The sequence below is a fragment of the Phocoena sinus genome, chromosome 9 (assembly GCF_008692025.1).
Source record: "Phocoena sinus isolate mPhoSin1 chromosome 9, mPhoSin1.pri, whole genome shotgun sequence".
NCBI lineage: Eukaryota > Metazoa > Chordata > Mammalia > Artiodactyla > Phocoenidae > Phocoena > Phocoena sinus.
Window position 1 is genome coordinate 58582197 of NC_045771.1, and position 24220 is coordinate 58606416.

Genomic DNA, 24220 nt, shown 5'->3' on the forward strand with positions numbered 1-24220 from the left:
TTTCTGTCACAATCCTGGCTTCTGGGAACGATATTATTACTGACTTTAAAGGCTTTCTATATAACAGAGGATATATCTAAAAACACGATGTACATTAGACCCAGAACTTTATCTACAATGCAGTCAAATCTAAGGGACAGCAGAGCAATTCACAATTAGAGAAAAAAAATAAAAAGGACAAGAAAAAAAATGTCAAATCTCAAATCTGTCGCTAACTTGCCAGCGACCTGCCGGCCTCCTTGTCTTGTCAATGTACTCAGGTAGAAGCATTTCCAGAACTTAGAAAAGTATTTTGTACCTGTAGTGTTTTCAAGCTGACAGATCTTCAAATACATTGTTTAATTTAATCGTTACAATCCTAGGTAGTGCTATTTCCCATTTGAACAAAGGAGGGGCTGAACACAGCACCATCCTTTCTAAATAGAGAAGACATGGCAAAATATCTATACTTGCTTGTGGGTTGCTTATATATGATATGGAAAGCCATATTTTTAATTTGCAGTGTTACTGATCTTTTTAGAGCATGCTAAAACATCACATTTTACTAAAATAAATATTGACTGTATTTTCAACAAGAACTTTGAAATCATAGCTATTTCATTTTTTGGATCACTCCATAATTAAATATTCTAGAGAAATAATATTTTAAATTTCTCATGAAATTCCATACCTCACATTGTTAGAGATTGAGTTCGCTTTTTCCCTCCCCAATGTCTCATCAGTGATTTCCCTCTAAAGATGCCAAAATGAATATTTTAAACCAACCCAATGTCCCATTCAGACTCTCAATATAAGAAACTTTAAATAAATATAATTTATTTCAGCTTCTCAAATGTTACTCTTCAATTACAAACTATCATTTCCTGTGTTCTGGTTGTTCTGTTAAGACAAAGGATAGCTTTCTTTTTGTTTAGTAATATTTCTGTAAGAATAAAGGCTACTTTTTTTTTTAATACTTACTACGAGGCAGGCCAAGCTAAGGGAAAGAGGTGAATTACCGTATTTAACTCTCACAAGCAGAAGGTAAACAGGTACTTGTATTTTTCTCCATAGGTTCAGAAAGGGAAGCTGATCTTTCGATCATTTGAATTTACCTCATATGATTTTCATCTAAGCTAAAAGAGACTGTATATATAAAGTGCTCAATGGAGCTCCCAATATAGAGTAAGAACTGAGAAAACGGTAAACTTTAGCAATTCTTACAATAATATGCACAAGTTAATTACTTGGATTCTGCACTTTACTTAAAAGGAAAAAAATACGTCTGGACTATACACGGATTTAAAGTCCCCAACAATAATTATATTAGGTATATCCTCTGACTTATTTCATTAAAACTCATGTACTATATGTTCTTATTTCTTATACTATTTTTATCTCATGTACTATTCCATTCTTATTTAATAAACTAAAACTAAAATTATACGACAAATAACTGAAACCTTGATGATTTCATTTATTATCAAGCCTCTTTAATATTAAAGGACATTTGATGCCAGAGATGAAATCAAGGAGATATTCTGGCTTTCGAGTTTTCAGGAGAGTTTTCTGGAGTGTGGTGTCTCTCCCTAAAGAATAAGTCTTTCAAAGCCCTAATCACAGAAGGCTCTTTACTCATCCCCTACCCTGTAATTTATTCTGCTTATGATTTTGTTAGATTTGTTTGATGTATAGCCCATCTGCAATCTTCTAAAATATGCTATGTTTATTCTCTTTTATGTAGATAAGTTTCCTGTTTTATACTGATACGTTTCCTGTTTTATACAGATAAACAGGAGCTTAATCATGCTACATTTTTCCCCATATTGAGAAACAGTCATGCAGAAAAATGTCATGAAGAACAGTTTCTTGGCAATAAATAATATTTATAAATAATACCAAGTATAGTTTTTGGGTATGCTAGAAGTCTATCATCTACTAATTTCATTCAGTGAAATTTTTCTAAAAAAGCGTGCAAAACTTTTTCCTTATTATCAGTGCTACTCCTTGGAGAACTGTTACTTGGCTTTCCCTAATCCATGTGACCCTCGGTGGCTCCTTTCTGAGACTTGCGGCCGCCACGCCCTCCGAGGCTCCAGGCTGTGCAGCTGCCTGCCGTCTACCCCGCCAAGTGCTGCTGCCAGGCCTCCCAGAGATGAGTCACAGTAGCTTTCTAACTTTGGGGAAATCCCGTGCCTGCTATATTTGGATATCACAGAGGCCAAGGGAACAGTAGCCAACAGATTGGTGGCAGGCCTCTGAGGCACTAAACCCAATTTAGAGAATCACTCTATGTACTCTCCTTGAGCTCCATGCTGTATGATTCTACATAACTAATTTCCCATTAGGTCTCCCGGAGCAGGAGACTGCTGGGCAGGGAGTTGCACCGAGCATGGTTATCCGGATATTCAACCCTTGTTACTTCTTTCCTAACCTTATCCGGGAGAAACGGCATGTGTACAGGCCATGCTCAAAGATGTACATCCTAGTGTCCACATGCATTCCATCGAGACAAGCAAGGAAAAATGCCTGCCATTTGGTGCACTGATTTTCAGAGTTTGAGCCACTGACCCTTATGTAAAAGGAGACTTTCAAAACCCACGTCCTCGTGCTCCCTCAACCCTGATTTAAATAAGTAGCCCCTAATGCCAACTTTTAATCCTTCAGTCATCTAACAGTCTTACATTAGTATCTGCTTGAACATGGGTCCTCACATGTGTACTATGTATTGAGTACATGTGTGTGGACCCATGTACTCTGTATTGACAGATGCCTGTGTACTCTGTATTGACAGGACTGAGACCAGACTTGAGAAGGAGGAGATTCAAAACTGGAGACCTGGCTATCTTTCAGTTTGTAGGGGCTCGCATACCGGACAAAGGGTTTTGAGCCCCTCTGAGAGCATAATAGTGAGGTTAGTGGTCCAAGCCCACTGCAATGGAAGTATATAACTAAACTGATGGATTCCCAAGGAGAAAGGGAACTTCGCAACCATTCTGCTCATTAAAGGTATTCCAAATTCTACAAGGACAGCTTGGACTGGATACAAGTATCCAATTACAATTGGAGTCAAGAATAAAAATCTCCTTGATCCAAACATGAATACCTTCCAAAAGCCCTTGGGAAGTAGAAAAGTGGGTAAAGAGTCTTCTGTCCAGGACAAAGGAACTGGTACTTGGACTTTCTTTTCATATATGAAGGTCATTTTAAATTTTAAACTAGCACATTTGTTGTCTGCAATTATTACAGCTAAAATGCCTGGGGAAAAAAACTCAGGCTAAGGGTTTCAAAAACTTCCAGCAATCTTCTCCCCAATTATGTACTGCATTATCAATTCTATCGAAATTGCTTTCTTTCATATACTGTAAAGGTAATTTTTAACTCAGCCTTTACTGAATTATTATGAATTCCGAATTAGTAGGCTCTGATAAAATGTGTTGTGTTTGCTTATTTGTTTTCAATCATACTAGTAAATAGAAGTAAGAATTTTCCTACCCAGGATGCACAACTGTTTTACTGTTTTGGGGGGAAAAATGCTGTATCAGTTCTTCTCCTGTCACCCTCATAAATGATATCTGGTATAGTATCCCATGATTTATAAACTTTAACCACAAAGTGTTTAGTGGTATGTATTTTTCCCATTGAATGCCAAAACAGGATCAGAATATTTGAGAGTGTAATTCTTGGAATCTCTCCTGTGTCCCTAACCTTCTAAATCCTTAGGCATCACTTACAATTCAAGCATGTGTAACAATAAATTGTTGCTGGACTCCAGATGCATGATTAGCTATTTAGAAAGGAGACTGTGACCCAAATTATGGTTTATTTCTGTCCATCAACAACTCTTTATCATCACATACAACCAAACTACCACCGATGATAGGTTTGAAAGTAAAATAATACCAATCATGCATTCTACGATCAGCCCTATGTCAAGCACGTTTTGAGACTTAAATGATGGCATCCTTACCTCAGACTTATGAAAGAAATAGTATTCTTAGTCTCACTTTACAGATGATTTAACCAAGGCCTGGAGAAAATAAGTGGCCTCTACATTTGGTTCCCTACCCTGAGGTTTTCAGCACCAAAACACATCGTGATATTTTATAATGAATTAAATATTGTTTAGTTTTCTACATTTTACTATTTCATTAGTTATAGTAGGTATGTGGTCCTTTAAAATCCTTAACTATGTTTTACATACATATAAAATATAATGAAATACTTCTTGCAAATAAGGAAACAATCAGCAACATATTTTTCCATACCTACCTTCTGCTGACATTATATTAATTATCAAATTATGCCTTGCAGTCTCAAAGGTACGCCTATTGTAGGCAGTTATCTATTAGAAAAAGAAAGTCATATTAAAGAAGTAAAATGTTATTTGGAAAACGAAATTCATTAAGGACAAAATGAAAACAAATTGTCGTTCTTTCCATTTTCATTATTTGTTTATATACTTACAAAATATTCCTTCTCTGGACAAGAATCCAGAGCTTTTAGCCATATTGTGGGAAAACAGATAATTAGGTATATTTAACATGCTAAAACGAGTTAAAATCAGAAAAACCCTTTTATAGAAGACTGTTAAGTGCCAGTAGCAGTGCAGATGCATCATTAGTAAATGGATTAACCATTACGAATTACTTACCAGAGCTGTTCTAAAATTTCAAAAAAGCCAAAACAATATATTGGTGTACTTTTAAATGGAGCTTAAGGATCATACCAGAAAGCACACTTTAAAACACGCACATCTCTGTGTTGTTTGCATTCGGTACTAAACTGCACACCAACCAGTCAAGAAATGTCACGAACCCTTTGGAAATCACATCTCACAATGGGAGTAGAGCAGTAAGGATCACAGTCTAAGAAGCTGATGGCAAATGCTCAAAAACACAAATCAATCCCTTCACAGAGTCAAATATTAGTAAATGTTTGCAGAGCCAATGAACTTACATCAAAGTCAATTCAGAAACAGCCACTGCAAACAACAAACAAAGCAAAGGCCAACAACAGGATATGGCTTCAAAAATCAAGGAATAATTAACTTTATAACAGATATTAAATCACTCAGACACAGGCCTGCAGTACCTCAAAAAAAACCCCAATGATTGTGTAAAAGTCTTAGCATCCCAGCACTAGCCTTCTGGCATAACTGCAGCTGTAGTTGACACTGAGACAAGAAAGACAAAACTGACACACACTGAAAAGAAATATCTTGCATATTTAAAAACAAGTATCAAAGATTTTAATAGCATCACATATGAGCTTTAAATAAAATACATTACACTCATCAGAAATATTATTTGAGAGAACAGTGAAAATCAGAAGTTTGGAATAAAGAATTCCAAACCTTTAACAATATTTCAAAGTACATACTCTGAAATGTGTCTTATTCCACAAAGATAAAAGCACTTATCTCTCCACAATCTGTCAAATTTCTTTTGGATTTAATGATTTCTTTGTTGCTCTCCATTGGGACACATGATCAATTAGGTTCACACTGAACACTAAAATTAAGAGTAGTCATTAAAATTAACAAGGCATTATTGTTCACAAGCAAATGAAGAAATGCAAAAACATTTGGGAATCCTCATGATTTTAAAAGTTTACCCTGCAAAAAATTTAATAATATTCTCAGTGGAAAAAAAATACTAGATACTATTTGTTATAATATCTCAAAGCTAATGCTAGAAAAAAAGATTAAACATTTTCAGATTAATGGCAATATTTTTCTGGCTAGCCTTCCCATAATTATCACAAATTTCATTATTGTAAATTTCATAAATTCTAATAAGTGTTTTTAAATCAGAGGCTACACAAGAGAGTGAAGAACCTTTCATGAATCCGGAGGAAGAATTTTATTACCTGAATTTATATTTAATGCTTAATTTTAACAGCTGTAACAGAATGCAATTCTTCTATGACTTCTAATGAGATATTTAAATACTGTAATATCCTCAGTCGAATTCTACTTATCATGATGATGTGAAGCCCTTCATAGCAAAGAGGCATGCATGTTTGTGCACTTTCTGATCCCCTATTTCTAAAATAGTGGTTGATCTATTTTAGATGCTTAATAAGTAGCTACTGAATAAATTAATTAGTGGATATATATGATTAAATATTAGTTTAAGATATGCAAAATCTTTTGACTATATTATTAAAATATTTTTAAACACTGAAAATGTTATTATATATGGATGTAGAAATGAGTTATTTACAGATAAATCAATACTGTGTTAGATGAAAGATATGCTAAGTTTTCATAAGCTTTTAAAAAAATTTAATTAATTAATTAATTAATTGGCTGCACTGGGTCTTTGTTGCTGTGCTTAGGCTTTCTCTAGTTGTGGCAAGCGGGGGCTACTCTTCGTTGCGGTGCGTGGGCTTCTCATTGCGGTGGCTTCTCTTGTTGTGGAGCACGGGCTCTAGGTGCATGGGCTTCAGTAGTTGTGGCCGTGGGCTCTAGAGCTTGGGCTCAGTAGTTGTGGTGCACGGGCTTAGTTGCTCCGCGGCATGTGGGATCTTCCTGGACCAGGGCTCGAACCCGTGTCCCCTGCACTGGCAGGCAGATTCTCAACCACTGTGCCATCAGGGAAGCCCTCATCATCTTTTTAGATATTATTTGATACATATTCATAACATTGTATGTTGGTAGTAAGGTATAATGCACTGCTGTGAATCCTGGTTCAACACGTGTTTCTCTCCTACCCTAGCCTCTTGCCTCTCTCCAACCAGAGTAAACATTTTGGATTTTGTGTTTATCATCCCATCCATTTTAAATATAGTTTTATTATCCATGCATGTATGCTTAAAATATATTGTCCATTTTTCTGGGTTTTGAGCGCCTATGAAAATAGTAAACTGTATGCAGTCTTCTGAGGTTTGTTTGGTTTTTTTCAACATTACGTTAAAAACATTCATTCATGTTGCCAGGCAAGCTTAAGTTCATTGCTGCTATAAATGTTCACTGTGCGAATACCCGACAATTTATCTATTCTCTTGCTGCTGGACTTCTGGATCTCAACTGGTTTGTGGGTTTCCAGTGTTTTCCTATACACACATTGCTCAGTGAACATGACTGTGCATGCCTTTGGGTGGACATTTGCAAGTGTTTCTTTTTTTTTCTTTTTCTTTTTTTTTGGCCATGCTGCGTGGCTTGCAGGATCCTAGTTCCCCGACCAGGGACTGAACCCAGGCCACAGCAGTGAAAGCACCAAGTCTTAACCACTGGACCGTAAGGGAATTCCCTGCAATTGTTTAAGTGCATATCTGGAAGTGGGACTGCTAGATCATAGTGTATAGTGATACTCAGCTACGTGAAATATTCCGTTTTCCAGCCCATATCCATTGCAATGACCTTTACTGAGGATAAAATTCTCACTGAGGTTCTAAACTGAATATTCCTCCTTACTGAGGAGAGTAAGTTTCTTTACTTAAATGGCATTGATGTCTCCTCTTTGGTGAAATGTCTGTTCATGTCTTTTTCTTATTGAAATTGTAGGAGTCCTTTTTATATTTTACATACTTATCATTAGTCAGCTATATATATTTAAAATATCATCTTCCAGCTTGTGGGTTGTCTTTCCTTTAATGTTTTCTTTTGATGAACAGAAGTTCACAAGTTTAATATGGTAAAATTTATCAATCTTTTCTCTTAAATAAAAAAATTTAGGTGTTATTTAAGATATCTTTCCCTCCCCCAAACTCAGAAAGATACTCCTCGACAGTTTTATATAATAGTTTAAATTTTTGCTAAATCCTTAATCTACCTAGACATGAGTTTTGTATTTCCTGTGAAGTAAGAATCTAATTTTATGTTTGCCATATGCTGAGCACCAGTCAATAAATTGACCTCCTTTTCCCTAATCTGTGATCTCTGGCAGCATCTCTTTAGACATACATCATTGTTCTTTATGTAGATGGACCTGTCTCTGGGCTCCCTATTTTATTCATTGGTTAATTTGTCTATCCCTGTATCAATACAAACTTATGATTGATTACTACATATTTACAATAAATCTTGCTATCTGGAAAGGAAAGAAATCTTTCCCCTTTTTATTCTTCTTTAAGCATGTCTTGATTTTGCTTTATTATCTTCTTTATAAATTTTAGAATTAGTTGCCAAGTTCCGTGAAATAACCTACTGAGATTTTTTTATTGGAACTGCATTGAATCTATAGATCAACTAGGGGGAAAATGATGCTTTCATGATTTTCAGTCCTCCTATCCCTGAATGAACTATCTTTTCATTTATATAGGCATTCTTTAATATCAACAAAGTTTTATCATTTTTCCCATACAGAACTTGCATACCTTCTGTTAGATTTATTCCAAGTACATTATAATATTGTTGCTACTAAAAAAAATGGTATCTTTTAAAAACATGTATTTTTCTCAGTACTTGTACTTAATGAATAAATATAACTAAATTTTTTATATTGATCCCATAGCTTACTGCTAGGCTTTCTGAAGATTTTAATAGCCTATAGACTCTTTATATCATTGACTATTCCATTTCTTCCTTTCAAATAGTTATAAATTCCTTTTTCTTTCTTTACTGCACTGGATAGGACTTCTAATATATTCTGTAATGGATGTGATACAGGGGGTCATTCTTGTTTTGTTCCTGAATTTAAATGGCATTCCTCTAGTGTTTTCCCATTAAAAAATGATGTTTGCTATTATTTTTGATAAATAACCTATTAGGTTAAGGAAGTTCACTTATATTCCTAGTTTGCTAAGAGTTATTTTTTTCTTATCAAGAATAGGTGTTGAATTTTATTAAATGCTTTCTCTGAATCTTCAAGGTGATTGTGTTTTTCTTTTTTAATCTAGCAAGGTGGTGACTTACATTTATATATTTCTTTTGTAACTTTACTGAGTATTTTAAAAATTATTTTGACAATAACTCCAAATAACTTTCTTTCTTACATCTACATATATTTCTATCTTATATCAACATTGCCTTAAGAAAGCAGATTTATAGATAGAAATCACTGAAATGTCATGTTAATACAAACTTCACTTCAAATGAAGAAACACCTTCTCTCAGCCAGCATGGAAGCTCATATCCAGAGTCCACGGCTGATTAAAACTTTGGAGAAAACCTCAAAGCATGTAATCTCCTGAGAATCTACAGAAATTCTACAAATTTTTGGTGGTAGAAAACATGCCACGCAGGACATATGCAAACTCCTGGCAATTCCACTAGCAGTTCCTATGCTGGTGCCCTGGTCACTACCAGTAAGCTTTTATGGAATTGAAGAGTTAAATTCCAGTTTAAGATCCTAGAGGCATCTAGGCATGAAACTATAGTAGGCCTCTCCTGCCGTTAATGACCATTATAATTCTGATTTTGTTAGATATAGTAAAGAGTGAAACACCTTTAGCTTTTACATCCATTCATGAAAAAAAAATTAATTCCCATTAAAAGTTTGATGTCATCATTGTTTTTGTTTCAACTTCTAATATCTTCCAGGTATGATATTAGGTACTGGTAAAAATCTGATTAATTATAGCACCATCATCACTCCCAAAGTAAAGGTCAAACATATCCGCATGGCTTACAGAGCCCTCAAAGATCTGCTCCTACCAACATCAACACCTCCGTTCCCATCATTTGCCCTCTGGAGTGCATCCTGTCCTCCAGTCACACTTGTAGTTCTCTAAGACTATGTGGTTATGTTTATGCCTCCAAGATTTTGATGTGCTGCATCTTCTGCCTAAAATAGCCTTCCTTCTACTTAGTGAATTTCTATTTACCCTCTTATAACTCTGCATCAAACAGCCCCTTCTTATTATAACAGTTACGTCAGTGCTGGCTAAGTTTGGGTTTCTATTCAGTGCTTCAACCCCTGAACTGTAAGACATGGCAGAGCACAGCTACTATTCATCCTTCTACCACCGACACCTATCATAATGTTCAGCACATGGTAGGGGCTCAAAAGACGTCTCCTTAATGACTGAATGAACATGAAATCTGAAATTAAAATTTGGAGAAAATAAGTGTTTTAAGTTTTTGTTCATTTTATTAAATAGAATTCACAGTAATTTATTTCTTTTAAATACCTTTTAATTTTTTTCACTAATTTAGACGACGCTTTTTTATATAAAAGCTGAAACAAAAAACTGTAGATGAACAGAAAGGAATGGTACATTTCCAAATGTTATCTAGTGTGTTTTCATGCATAAAATACTGAAAACCACTGCCATGTAATTTTAATCACAACATTTGAAACTCAAATTACAAAAAAATCAAGAATATAATTTTGCTCTTTCTAAGTAAATTACCTCAATGACTGTTGGTTTCCCCACATTTTCAGCCGTTGGAGACCCATATAGGACTCCATCACTGTATGGTGTCCTTTGGATATACCGAAGCCATCCAGGCCGGTCTGGGTAACCCATTAAATTTGTGTTAAATGTTATGGGATCATTACTAATCTCGCCTAGGTAAGAAACACAAAAGTAAGATATAAGACAGTTATTTTCACATGTTGCTTTGATTGTTTCAATAAAAATATGTCTAAAAATTTTTTTCTTAACATTTGTAGCAAATTAAATACACACCAAAATAAAATCCATCTGGGAATTTAGATTAGGGCCTCATGTAAGAAAAATATCCTTTTGGTTGTTTAGTTAGTCTAGAAATCTGATTCAACAAAGAAAGCATATTCATACAATTTGGGGGTAAATTTCCTTTTCTTTTTTGCGGGGAGGAGGTCACATAGCAGTGGAAAAGTTCTACCAATGAGACAACTATCTTTCAGGAAAATCCCCTAATCATGTTGATGCATTCATTCTTCTGAGAAACCTTCCTTTCATGAAACTCTGAGCACTATCAAACTCATCTTAAGGGATATCTCAAAATTATAAAAGTGTCATCAAAACAAAAATAATGTAATTTAAAAACAATGGAGGATGAGTTGAAAAAAATCCAAATCCAAGTCCAAAAGAACTGCAATAACATGACATTTATTAATAATAAATAATAATGGTGTCATTTTATTAGCATGTGCCTGGCCTCTACAGGCACTATTTCATCTGATTTTCAAACATACCAACGAAAGTAGTACGCTTATTAGCCCTAATTTTATTGATGAAATACGTAATTTTCCATGTTAATTCTTCATGGTCATATTAAGTGGTGAAACTAGAATTTTTTTTTTTTCTTCCAGTACACGGGCCTCTCACTGTTGTGGCCTCTCCCGTTGCGGAGCACAGGCTCCGGACACGCAGGCTCAGCGGTCATGGCTCACCGGCCCAGCCGCTCTGCGGCATGTGGGATCTTCCCGGATCGGGGCACGAACCCGTGTCCCCTGCATCGGCAGGCGGACTCTCAACCACTGCGCCACCAGGGAAGCCCCTGAAACTAGAATCTAATCTTGGCTGACTCCAGAAGTATGCTCTTAACTACATTTTCTTCTCCATTGTTGAAGCTGCTGCTCACAAGGTTTAGCTATATAGTTTTGCAAAAAGAGAATGCCCCTCACGAGAACACATTTTTTAAGTAATTGATGAAAAAAGACTGCCTTGTTTCTTGAATGCTGGTGAGAACATGCTTAACTATATTTTACGAGTGTTTTCAGGTATGCTATTCATCATATAATCCACAAAAATAATATTTATATTAATTCTAATGCTGGAATTTTCAGAAATTCATTTTTATTTGTTACTTAAGTAAGTCATAATAACAATGTATTTTCTCTTGCTATTCTTTCTATCTTCGTTAATTTGATGGCATTTGTGACAATCCAATATAACATAATTTAAACCAATAGTAAATTAAATAGGACTTCGTAACTGGTATTACTTTGAAGAAAAATTAATCTCCATCATACGATTATGAAGTTATATAAAATTATCTCATATTGTAAAAGTTTTTTTGAGAACTCTTTCTTAATACCATATTTCAATCTCTTCTACAACATATGTATAGTTTTCCAAAAATCAATGTACTCTGTAAGATTCTTAAGTCTTAATGTGTAAAATTGTAATTGTACATCTATAATTATTTCTCTGAGAATATAGGTAGATCATTTGTTAGAGGCACAAAACTCAAGACTAGGAAATCAGAAATACACTTTCTTTAAATTTCAAAAATGAGTTATTTCCTTCGGTAATTAAATTTCTAATCTTAAAATAGGAAATATTCTATAACAATCAATTTATCACATATCCAGACCATGTCCAGTAATGTCAGTAATATTTGATCATATATCATCTAGATTACGCACATTGAACAAAAAGAAAAATTTAGTAAACTAACCACTTTTTTTCCCGCCAGAACATACCAGGTTTTGGGTAAGGTGGAAATTCCCCCTTAAAATACTCTCTTTCCAAAACATGTACAAAGAGGACACCTGCAGATGGGTAGACATTCCGATCAGAGTGCACCTTGGAGAAAATAGTGTACACTGAAAACAGAGAGGGAAGATAAGAGACAGAAAGACAAATAATGAGCTCTGCTTTTGAAAATTCACTTACACTGTAAAGAAGGGTTTCACTATGTAGAAATTTCTGAGAAAACTGAAGCAACATGCAAGATTGTTAAGAAGTTTGTTTTAAAGGGGAGTGGTTTTAGGACAAAGCATGGAACAACTCTCAACTTGCTGTGTTTATAGACTTTTCAAATATTATGTAAGCAGAATTAGGCATATTTAATATTTTAAATTATTATTAAATAATAAAGACATCCATGAAATCTCTTTTGTAATTTTTATGGAGATTATTACCAACAAAATACATCATGAGAACTGATCAGCTATATAATTGCTACAGTATATTTTTTCTTTTTTCAAAGCAAAGTATAAAGAGTCATTTTTTTAAAATGGTAACAATCTCCACCGTATTAACTGTTTGCCAGACAGAGCATATCGGACTACATAATACCATTGATATATGTAAGGTGACTTTCATACATATTGATACTTATAAAAATGCATTGGATACTCTTTCTTTGAGTATTATTCCCCCATCTTTCCTGGAAATGATTTATTCCTCTTTACCTGATCTCGACATTTAATAATTCACACATACAATCTAGTCTATTATGCTACCTCCTAAATAAGCAATAACAATTACATCACAAAATTCAGTGCAAATCATTTCTTTAAGTGAGATGGGGCAGATTCCATGATTTACTGGTTACTTAAGATACATGATGTGAGTACATTAAAATGACCAAATTGGTTTGATTAGTCTCAACTTATCGTTTTTTTTCCTCTGATATCATCATCTCCACCAACACAATACTGCCATTACCCTTGTCACCTCTACAATCTCTTTTGATTTTCTATCTTCCTGTTTGGCTACTGGCTGCAATTTTTAAACAGATAAACCCTATCAGGCAAGTTCTTTCTCTTAGTCACTGATGGATTTGTAAATGTAGTAATTAACCTTAAGAACTCAAGGCTGCTCAGTCCCGGGCTCACAACTAACTAAAAGCCCTTGGATGGCAAAATCACTGACAGTGAATTTTTCAGCATAAAAATAGGAACTCCCACAAAAATGTTTCTTTATCTGTGAAAACTTGCCCCTACAGTTCTGTGGATGGCTGCCAAAAATGGGGAACTGAACTAAAATATTTGGCTTGTAGCTTCATGTATCCATAGCTTTACTACTAAAAACACAACTTCAAAGGCTGTGGTAACAGAAGGAAGGAAGTGGCAAGTTAGGTTTAAATTAGGTAATAGGGAGACTCGTTCTTTCCTGACTTGTTTTGTACTAGCACTGGTAAGCATTCCCATGGCATTTAGAATACCCATTCTCTACCCAAGAGCAATTTACTCACCTGTGAAAATGGTCCCGTTCCAAAAAAACAAGAATAAGTGAATCACAGAAAAATAGTAAGGATGAGAATTAAAGATTTTTCACCAGCTGGATTCCATGGCATCCGCTGAATGCTTGGTGCTGTGGAGAATGTGAAGATGAAGGAGACCCAGTCCCTGCCTTTCACGAGCTCACCATCTGGTTTGGGAGACCAACACTCCCCTAACTAGGTATGACCCCAGAGAGACAAACTGCTCTGGCAAGACCCGGAAAGATGGTGAAGAGCAATGGAAGCTGGAAAGACCTGGGAAAGGTTTATATAAGAAGTAGAATTCAATATGGCTTTTAAAGTGCTAGCAAGATTCTGAAACTCAGAGATGGGCAATTTCAGCGTTGAAATGTGCAAGACACAAAAGTGGGATACTGCAGGGCCCTTTCAAGAAATGGAATTAAGCCAGTAACGCTAGATCCTGGTAGGGGGTAGGAAAACTGGGAAGATGAGTCAAATTATGGAGAGCTGTGAACTCCTGGTGAGAAGTTACTTCATTCTATACAGAAAGGAGTTTAAATTCTAGATCACAATCCTACATCCAAGGCAGAGGAATGTTTTGCATAATTCAAAGGAATCTCTTTGGAGCTTATCCAATTTATTCTTTCTAGAGATTAAAAACACCTTTAAGTCCAGCACTGAACTTTATTTACCTTTGTTATTTTCTCGGCACCTAGAAGGTGTCTGGCATACGTGAATAATTTTATAAATGGATGAATACATTCTAATACAAAGCACTGTAGAGGGAAACACAGTTCTTATGTTTGTGTTCTAAATATATATAATACTTAACTTCATTTTCAGTTTTGTAACCTAAATTAATTCTCATATGTGTGTAGCAGTTTATGGGTTACCATCCTCCATTTACATTATAAACCACTAACAGTCTCCCGTAGTTTTTGCTGACATAAGGTGGTAAAAGCTAGCTTTTAAATCAAAAAGAAAAGTTGTTCATATTAATAATATTGAAATGGTCCTATTTTCTATATGGCCCATGGCAGGGCCTAAAATAGAACCATAAAAGGGTACTTGTCACTGTTTATTACCTCACTTCAAGGACTAGTGTAGAACATCTCACTTTCTGCTTTCATAAAACAAAACAAACAAAAAAAACAACAAACAACATTTCTACAATCTACAGAGCCAAACCACAATCCACCATGGCCATCCTGGGTTTTAAGATTACATGCACATTTCTTTATTCACGTGTAAAACTGCCTTTCTGCAATCTGCTGAACTGCATACTTGCTGGTCAGTTACCTTGGCAACTCTGCAGTAAAGCCTGCTTCACCGTAAGTATAGTAGGCCATTCACTTTGAGAAAAACATGATACAGATGTATGACACACTCATCATCTAGAAATGGAAAATGACTAAGCCACTATGTTTTGTTTGTGAAAATAATACTTCCTTTCTGTAGCATCAGTTTAAATTATGGGCACCCAACAGAACGTTTTAGAGAAGTGCCCTTTACCTTACCTTTCCCATTTGTTACTTGCAAAAACAAATAGCTCTTCAACAGAGGCTATTTGGGCAGTATTTACACCTAGCTTCCTTTCAAAAGCAACAAAGTGACACAGAGAATTCAGACTTATGGGCTCTTGTTCTAAACATGAGCGATATAAACAATACTGATAGGGTTTGCACTAACACCAAAAAAGTCTGTTACTTAACAGTGAACACATGTTGCACTCACGTATGTCTAGGTAGTACTCACAAACAGCAAGCTTGGGGCATATTGTTTTCCCTAAAAGAAAGTCTTGAAAATGAAATTGAAACACTTTAACAATCTCTGAAATACACATCTCTGAAAAAAAATCTCTGAACAGTCTCTGAAATATACAAGCATACAGTGCCTTGCTAATCAAGCTGAGGTCACAGGGTCTGGCTGCTCTGTGCATTGCATGGCTCTCCAATCTGTAGGGCTGCAAATCCATTACCTCTGCAAACACATGCCACTGGATACAAATGAAACTAGAAACCAGTCTGTGGCTAAATCCGTGCAAATCCATCACCATTAATGGGCAAAACAAACCAAAAGTCCAACCCACGGGGGGGTCAAAAACATCATCTTCAAACCACAAGGGTAGCTAGATTTGCAAAGATTAAAAACTGAAGACAGGTAGTCATAAATAACGGCATTTTTTACAGGAAAAATTACATATCTGAGTTGAAAAGAGCAAAAGGATATGTGGGCAAGTGGCGGGGTTATATTTCACCCTCCCTAAATGCAGGTCCAATATTCCTTGTTAACATGCTACCAAAATCTTTCTATAAAACTGTTCCCTGTATGTTTTAATCATAAGGCATAGAAACTACAAACCATTTTCGAAAATGTATCTTATGGGACAGCAGAGAGCCAAGAACCAAGTAACAGACGGTGATGGCGGTAGCAATAAAGTGGGACCTCACGCTAGCTAAATAGCATCCTGTCTTCCTTTATTAATAGTCCATTTGGAATTCTCTCCCTATGGGAGCAACACTGAGATGAAAATATGAGGGTGCACATTTGTGTGCTTACTTACAATTACTTAAAAACAAAAGCAAATCTGTATGTGTTCAGTAAACATCAAATTTTGAAAGGGTTTGGTGGTGCATTGCTAACGAATCTAGAGCTAACACTTCACAATTATCACAATGATTTTTTTAATGGCATATGCACGTGCACAGGCACATACAAAGTCCACTCTCTACAAAAAGAGTCCGGAGAACCCCTATCAGCCCTTTTTCTGCATCAAGAACAAGGACATGACTCTAAACTGGCTGCTGAGTGTGACACCCTACAAGTCTCAGCTAGATTTAAGTCTTAAAGTCTCTCCTCTGAAGTCATAAAGGATTGTCAGTATTCACGTCAAGGTGATCTCTCTCTCACAGATGCTTTATCAACAAATTAATCACTTTAAAAGGTCCACTTACATCATCATTTTCTAATTTTTGCAGTTTGAGAGAATACCGTAAAATCTCAGTTTCGCAGGAACCCCAACGAAGGGAACATTTTAGAGAGCTGAGTTTTCTAAAGTACTCAGCGGTCGATCCTTCTTCATGATGGCATAAGATCATCATTTGGCACATCAATTATTGCACTTCCCTCTATAATACAGTCATGCCCTTATGGACTGTTTGGTTGCCTTGTCATTTACCGATCCCAGTAGCACTAGCGGGTCACCGTCTGCTAATGCTTTTTATGGTTGTGTGTTTTATAGATTTTCTGTTTTCTCATCTGTAGACATGTTGTCAGCCGTCACTTCTCATTGCTATCCATGTTTCCTGTAACAGCTCCTCTATCCCTTCTAATTTGCTGCTATTAATCCGCTGCAGGTTTAGAAACCAGGCTACCAAGTGAGGTGGGACTGCATGTTAAAGTAAGAACAAATTTGTACTGTCTTAACGCACGCAGGGCTCTGCCAGGTGTGAAAAACAGGAGCCTGCATTTGCTGCATCTGTTTTTGCTACCCAGAGACCCCTTTGTGGTGTAGTTCCTGATTCTTAGTTGACACAGTATACTTCTGAAAGTCTTACTATAATTGGGAGACAGCCATTACTTGAGGAGGTGGCAACATAAACTCTATGTATTAAATGCATTCAGAAATAAATAAGTGTACCACAGAAAGTCTTAATTCAACCCATATGTTACGTAAACAAACTGCCAAATCAAAAGGAGGGGATTTAATGTGCTGTATAAAATAATTTCTTACATATTTGATGTGTGGGAAATATACCGCATAATTTAAACGAAGAGATCTATTGATTAAGTGATCTATTAACCTTAGCAATAGCTAAATCAGCCTAAGAACATAACACACTAAAATAAGTAATTTATTAATAAGAAACTGAAGCCCATTTCCAAAAGCATTTCAATTTTGTTAATTTGTCTCTCGTGTTCAGAGAGTTTTAAGACGTAAGCTACTCATTGGGAAACATGACAAGGGTGCTTTAACTGAGTGCAAATTAGTTAAATAAGATAGTGCATATTTTCCAACTGTTCATAGTATTGCCTTAATAGTATTATTTGAAAAAAATTTGGATAAGAATGATGAAGAAGACTTTTAAATATGTTTAAAATACAAAGATAATACTGAATAGCCCCTTATCCGGTACAGCTTTCAAAATAAACTTTTGCCTAAGCAACTAGGTATCCCAATTCCTTAAAATCCTATTTACAGAAGAGACACCACGTCTCTGCTAAAGAATTGGAGTATTATTAAAAAGAAAGTTACACAAAAATACAATTGCTGAAAACTTATTTTACTATATGATCATCTCTGATAATTAGAAACTGTAAGTACGGACAGAAAAAAATAAGACTTGACTTCTCTTTTATAGTTTTAACAGCTAAAAGCTCTTTATGACGCTCAGAGCCCCTGTATACACAGCACTCCAAGAAGCTGCTACCAATTAATGGGAATTGATTATAAGAGATGAATTCCACTTGATATCTCTGCACCAAGAGAACTCATTTCAGGGTTTTCAGAGCTTGATATATTTATGGTTTCCTTCCTAATTTATTTTTCAATGTGTTATTTCTATAGTCTAATTGAAATTTAATTACTAGACCAGATAATGTCTGTAGAAAAATAGTTTGAAAGGCATCAATATGCAGCCAGGTAAACAACCTGTTTTGTTTTTGTTTTTTCCTCTTTAAAATTTACCCTGTGTTTTATCAATCCAGCTTTATAAATCTTGGCTTACAGTCAAAAGCTTTTCTCCGCAGTCTACCCTTCACCCCTTAAGTTTACTCAACATCAAAGTACTGAAGGCCATTCATTGGGCAGTGGTCAGCTATTGTTTTATTTCAGTCACAGATAGTCCACACCTGGGCTGTAGAGCTCATCATGGGGAAGGTATTAAATTGCCTTTTAAAACTTCACTCCTCTAAGAGATAGGCCACTTTTCTCTACATGAGGTAGAAAAGAAACCACTACTTGGATCTTTTTCTACAAGAAGCAGAAAGGTTACTTTGTGAGATTCCCCTCCCCCCAACCAAAGCCACTTACTAAAACCATTTTTCTATACTAGAGTTAAATATCCTGATTTTTCCATAGAATGATCATGTATGTGTTTGTTTTGTTTTGTTGTTTTTTTCTTAAATGTCGGCTGGAAAGTGGTTGCAAACCATTTTCAATTGGTAATCAATAAACTTGGTCTCATAGAACACTGCAATTGAAAGGGGCTTTAGATGTCATCCTGGCAGGGCGTGCCAAATAACCTTCTCTACTAAGAGACAAATCATTGCATTACTTCCTGCTTGGATATGGCCTCAGCATTCTACTCAATCCAGGATTCCTGACAGATAACATCAATCGGAGTTTGCATGCAAAAAATCAAGTTCAGTCCTTCATTTTATAGTTAACAAAACTGAACCCAGAGAGGCTGAATGACAGGTTCAAGCTTACAGGACTAGGAAGAGGAAGAGCCAGGACTTGAACCCAGGGTAGTTACGTATTTTGTTGATTTGCTAACATGAGGTAATACATTTGGTGGCTGTCCATTACATTACTACAACCCACTAAAGTAAACTCATTACTCTCTGTGTAAGATATTTTAATAATGCAGAACTATAATGATAGGATTTAAATTAGAGGAGGAGACCAGGGAGGTAGAAGCAAAAGAATGAGTTCAAGAGAAACTGAGGAAATAAGAGAATGCGATAATCTGAACTGGTTACCTCAAGATGTATTGATCATTTCGATTTTGAGAACTACAGTTATGGCTCAGGTTCCAAGGAGAAAATCAGTTTGAGGTCCAGAGGGAGCATGAAATTTGAAAAAGGAAGAGATGGAGATTCTAGAGAATGCTATGGTAAAGGCCTTGGAATACATTTCACTAAGAAGAGCGCCATAGCTGAGCCTGACAGCCGGTTAGAGAGTACCTTTATGCAAAATCAAATAGGAATGGAGGGACACGCTTAAAGAGGACAGAAATTCTAGGGATCAACGTTAAAAAGAAGAAACTGAAGAAAAGGGAAAGACTGCAATTTAGTGCAAAATAGTGTGAAGTCCAGAGGAAGGGTCTTTAGTGATCTCGTGTGAGGCAGCAGGAATCACGGCAGGTCCCAAATCCCTGGGAGATGACAGAAGTAAATTGCAGATGGCAATACTGAGGGCCATCTGGGGCCATAATTGGTAAGATTAGAAAACGGGAAGGGGCTTCCCCGGTGGTGCAGTGGTTAAGAATCCGCCTGCCAATGCAGGGGACACGGGTTCGAGCCCTGGTCCGGGAAGATACCACATGCCATGGAGCAACAAAGCCCGTGGCCACAACTACTGAGCCTGCGCTCTAGAGCCTGCGAACCACGACTACTGAGGCCGCGTGCCATGGCTACTGAAGCCCATGCGCCTAGAGCCCGGGCTCAGCAACGAGAGAAGCCACCACAACGAGAAGCCCTTGCGCTACAATGAAGAGTAGCCCCGCTCGCGGCAACTAGAGAGAGCCCGTGCGCAGCAACGAAGACCCAACGCAACCAAAAATAAATAAAATAAAATAAAAAGAAAACAGGAATAGTGGATGTGCCGAAGAAGCCGAAGGCCCTCAGCCTGATTAAGGAGCAGCCCAGATAAGGCAGTCGGGGGTGATTCCCTTGAAGGAAACAGAGAAAATCCCTTGAGAATATCCAAGGAGGGTGTGGGGAAAGGACTGTGGGATGATGCGCTTAGATCCTAGAACAAGTGAGTCTAGTGCTTTTGAAAACAACTTTTTGTGAACTTTTCATGAGAGTTTACTGTTATAAAAAACTCTTTTCTTTTATATTAGAGATGAAAATTCCTTAAAAATGCAAAGGTGTTTGTGGGTTTGTTTCAAAGACAGCAGAGTAGAAGAGATGCTGGGAGCCTTGGTCCTACTGTGAAACAGATCTGGGAGTAGAAGATTCTAGCTGAGGAATAATTTGATGCTAGCTGGAAAAAAAAATCAGTGACCCCCCAACTCAGAAATGTAAGAAGAAAATGAGGTAAGCCAGGAATCACTCCTACAAGATACCTAGAAAGTTTTATATGGCAGTAAGGCCATTTTATCACATAAAATTACTGCTCTTTTCAAAATATTTTAAAACCGTTGTTTTTTTTTCATAGATATTCTGGTTACCCCAAAGCTATGGAGACTAGGCTACTGCTCTGCTAATGTTCTGTTCATGACCACATATAGCCCAAATTGTGTGTGGGGGTGGGGGGGAGGGTACGGTTAAGAGGGATTATAAAGACAAGTAATCCAGAAATATTAAGTGAAAGCTCATATTGATAATTGATATTTTTAAAACAACTAATCTTTTGGTTATTAAGTAAGTCTTTTTCTCCCTGATGAAATGCATTATTTCAAAGGTCCTGACATATTGCTAATGAACACATTAAAGATAGGGAAGAAAAATTTAGAAGGACAATCAATCATTCAAGGGTCAGGCTATCTTTTCCATAGAAAACAAACGCCATCTAATTAGTTAATAGCAAACATACCAATTTGGTTTTGCAACAAAAATCATTCAAAAAATCATCCACAACTAGCCAAAATATTTTATGACCATTTTTCTAAGGTTATGTAAATACTGTTTTTAAACGATTTATGTTCAATGTACTTCTTAATGTTTTTCAATGTTGTAAGTAAATTGTTATAATAACCACACTGGGACAATTTTCATAAGTGGCAAGCTAGTGACTGGATAAGGGGCAACAATAGGTTAAAAACAAGAATTATTTTTGGTTAAAAAAAGGGAAAACTACAGCAAAGGAAAAAAACTTGGAGAATAATGGATTAAGAACACAGAGGATCAGAAGCTTTAGAAGATTAGGAAAACAAAATTTGATTTTTTTCAGACTGACTTATCAAAAAAAAAAAAAAGTCCACACATGACTAAAAAAGCAAAAGGACTATTGGAAGCGGACATTTAATTGACTCCCCAAAAGGATTTAGATTTACAACCTAAACTCACCATCTTTCTTCCCAGCAGTCATTTTTCTGCTGATAATAAAATTGTTGGCCTGTTTGGTCTTCCAGTTAACTGTTCCACTTATGCCATCAGCACAGCTTAATAAAAAAGCTTTTCAGAATAAAACAAATGCACAAAAAATGAAATTAATGTCAAATTAAAATGACTATCACAAATCACCTACTACATATTAACTGGTATCAGATTCCTTCCAGCCCCAGTGAGCTGTTTAATTCCATTCAATAAATATCTGTTGCATGTCAATACAAGGAATATATGGGGATACAAAGTAAAGACACAGTTCCTGCCCTCCAAGGAGCTTACAATCTATAGGGATTGATAATTCATGTACCAAAATATATATGTAATATATAATATAGTGTATATGCATAGCAATTACACATATACACACAGTGGTAGAAAGCATACCTGCTACAATAGCACTGAGAGGGGAAGCAATTTTCCCTGGCTAGGAATGTTGTGATAAGTTTAAAACGTCTTTGAAATTTACAGTTGAGTTTTGGAAACATTACACTGGCAGCAATGAACAGAATCAGGGTCAGTGGATACTATACAGGGGGTTATCTCTGGAGTGTAGAGTAGCAGTCAGCCCATAATCAGGGGTTGAAGAAAGGAAGAGTAAAGGTGGGGCCAGTTACAAGACATCATGGGAGAGAATACTGACAGTACTTCTCAAATTGCTGGATGTGGGCTAAAAAAGAATAATGGCTTTGAAGTTTTGATCCAGGATGACGCAGAACAGTGATATATTAGGAATGCCAAAAAAGAGTCCATTTCAGTAGAAAGATGACAAATGTATTTGGGGATATGTTAAATGTGGGGGTACCAGTTGGATATCCAGGTGAAACCACCTAAGAAGAAGATGGAAATAGAGCTCTGGTTCACAGGAGAATCTAAGGTAAGCTTCAGATGCAGATTTGAAGTTCATCACCAGAGAAATGATTATTGAAGCCAAAGCCCCAGTGCAATTCCTTAAAGAGATCATGCTCTCAGGTAACACGCATTAGACTGTCAGGTACAAAATGATCTGGAGAAGATACATATTCACGTTCTTGACCTATTTGCCTATACTATTTCCAATCATCCAAACTACCAATCTTACTGCTTACTCTCCCATTTTTCATCCTTATCTTCCAGACTTGATATTTGGGTACCATTTTCCTAACTACAACATTGGGTCACCATCTCATTCTCCCTTCCTCTAGCCATCTCAGATATGTTCCCTTTGAGCTCAGCTCAGTTCCCAAATCCCCCAGGGTGTACCCCGTAGTTTTGTCCTAGCTTCTGGGGTTGAAATATATAGCAAGAAGGAATGCATGAAAAGTGGGAGGGACAACAAAGGCAGAAGAACATGTTAATAAATACATTTACATAGCAAAAACCAGAGGATAATTCAGCAAAGAAATAAGAGACAAGGCGGTCAGAGAGGTTGGACAACTGAGCCTGAAGTGTCATATACATATGTCAACAGAAGAGTTGTCAAAAAGGAGAGTGTGATCAACATCCTCACTTACTGCAAAAAGGTCAAAGAGGATGAGAGCTTAGAAAAGATGGCTAGATGTGAAAGGGGAGAAATTATTGGTGACTCCTTGAAAGTGGAGTTCCAATAAAGTGGTAAGAGTAGAAGCCAGACAGCAAAAGGCCAAGACGTAGATGCAACAAACAGAGTTAATCTTTTAAGAACACTGGCCAGAATAGGGAAGCAAAGAGATAAGATGATATGGCAGACTGAGGAGCAGCAAGGTAGAGAAAAAGATTGTTTATTTTAGTGTAGGGAAACATTTTGTTTATAAGCTGAGGAAAACACATAAGGAGAGAGAAAGAGACTAGGTGTAATGAAAAGGAACATAAATGATGAGACACAATCCCAGAAAAACTAGAATGGGTGGGACCAAGCAGAAACATACAATATACATGTATTTGTATATTGTACAGCATATACAAAGCATATATGCTTTATACAAGCATATAAAGAAAATACTTCATGAATCAGAGAGTAAGGACAAGTGAAGAGAGAAACATTTGTTGGGGTACAGGACACCTAATGTTGAAAGAGCTCCTCACCCTAGTAAATCAGAGGTGAAATGGTTATTTCCTTCTCAAACTGAATTCTGAGTAAAATTCTCAACTTAAACTAAATTATGAGAAATACCAAGTCCCCTTCCAAAATGAAAAAAAGAATACAACTCAAAACCCAAGTTATTAAAAATAAACAATCAAACAAAACCTCAGGTGATCATTTCAGTGATACCTGGGAGTCGAAATCAAAGGCCTTAGCACCCCAAGTGAATAAATGAGTTGGTTGGTATTGAATTTTTAAATTATGTAAACCTAAGTATACTAATTTTATATCTACTAAAAGACCAATCTTATGGCTGATTCACCTAATAAATGGTTGATTCACCTAAGAACTGAAGTTATGTCCTTTTAAATCTAGATGAAGAATACAGTGGTCATTTCCTAAATAATTTAAGCTAA

The 24220-nt window shown here is 36.2% G+C and overlaps 1 protein-coding gene across 7 annotated transcripts in view; it reads right to left on the reverse strand.

Annotated features, from left to right (window-relative positions):
- Window positions 1–24220, reverse strand: part of SGCE (sarcoglycan epsilon) — a 68096-nt gene that overhangs the window by 29922 nt on the left and 13954 nt on the right. For 3 of the 7 annotated variants that reach the window (XM_032643513.1, XM_032643512.1, XM_032643509.1), the window contains exons 2-4: window positions 12282–12404; window positions 10279–10436; window positions 4252–4324 (exon numbers count right to left, since the gene is read on the reverse strand). In XM_032643513.1, the coding sequence (XP_032499404.1) occupies window positions 4252–4324; window positions 10279–10436; window positions 12282–12404 (354 nt within the window). Of the gene's footprint in view, window positions 1–4251; window positions 4325–10278; window positions 10437–12281; window positions 12405–21724; window positions 21833–24220 lie in introns of all 7 variants that reach the window. The other 4 variants (XM_032643510.1, XM_032643508.1, XM_032643511.1 and 1 more) reach the window with 3 other exon arrangements.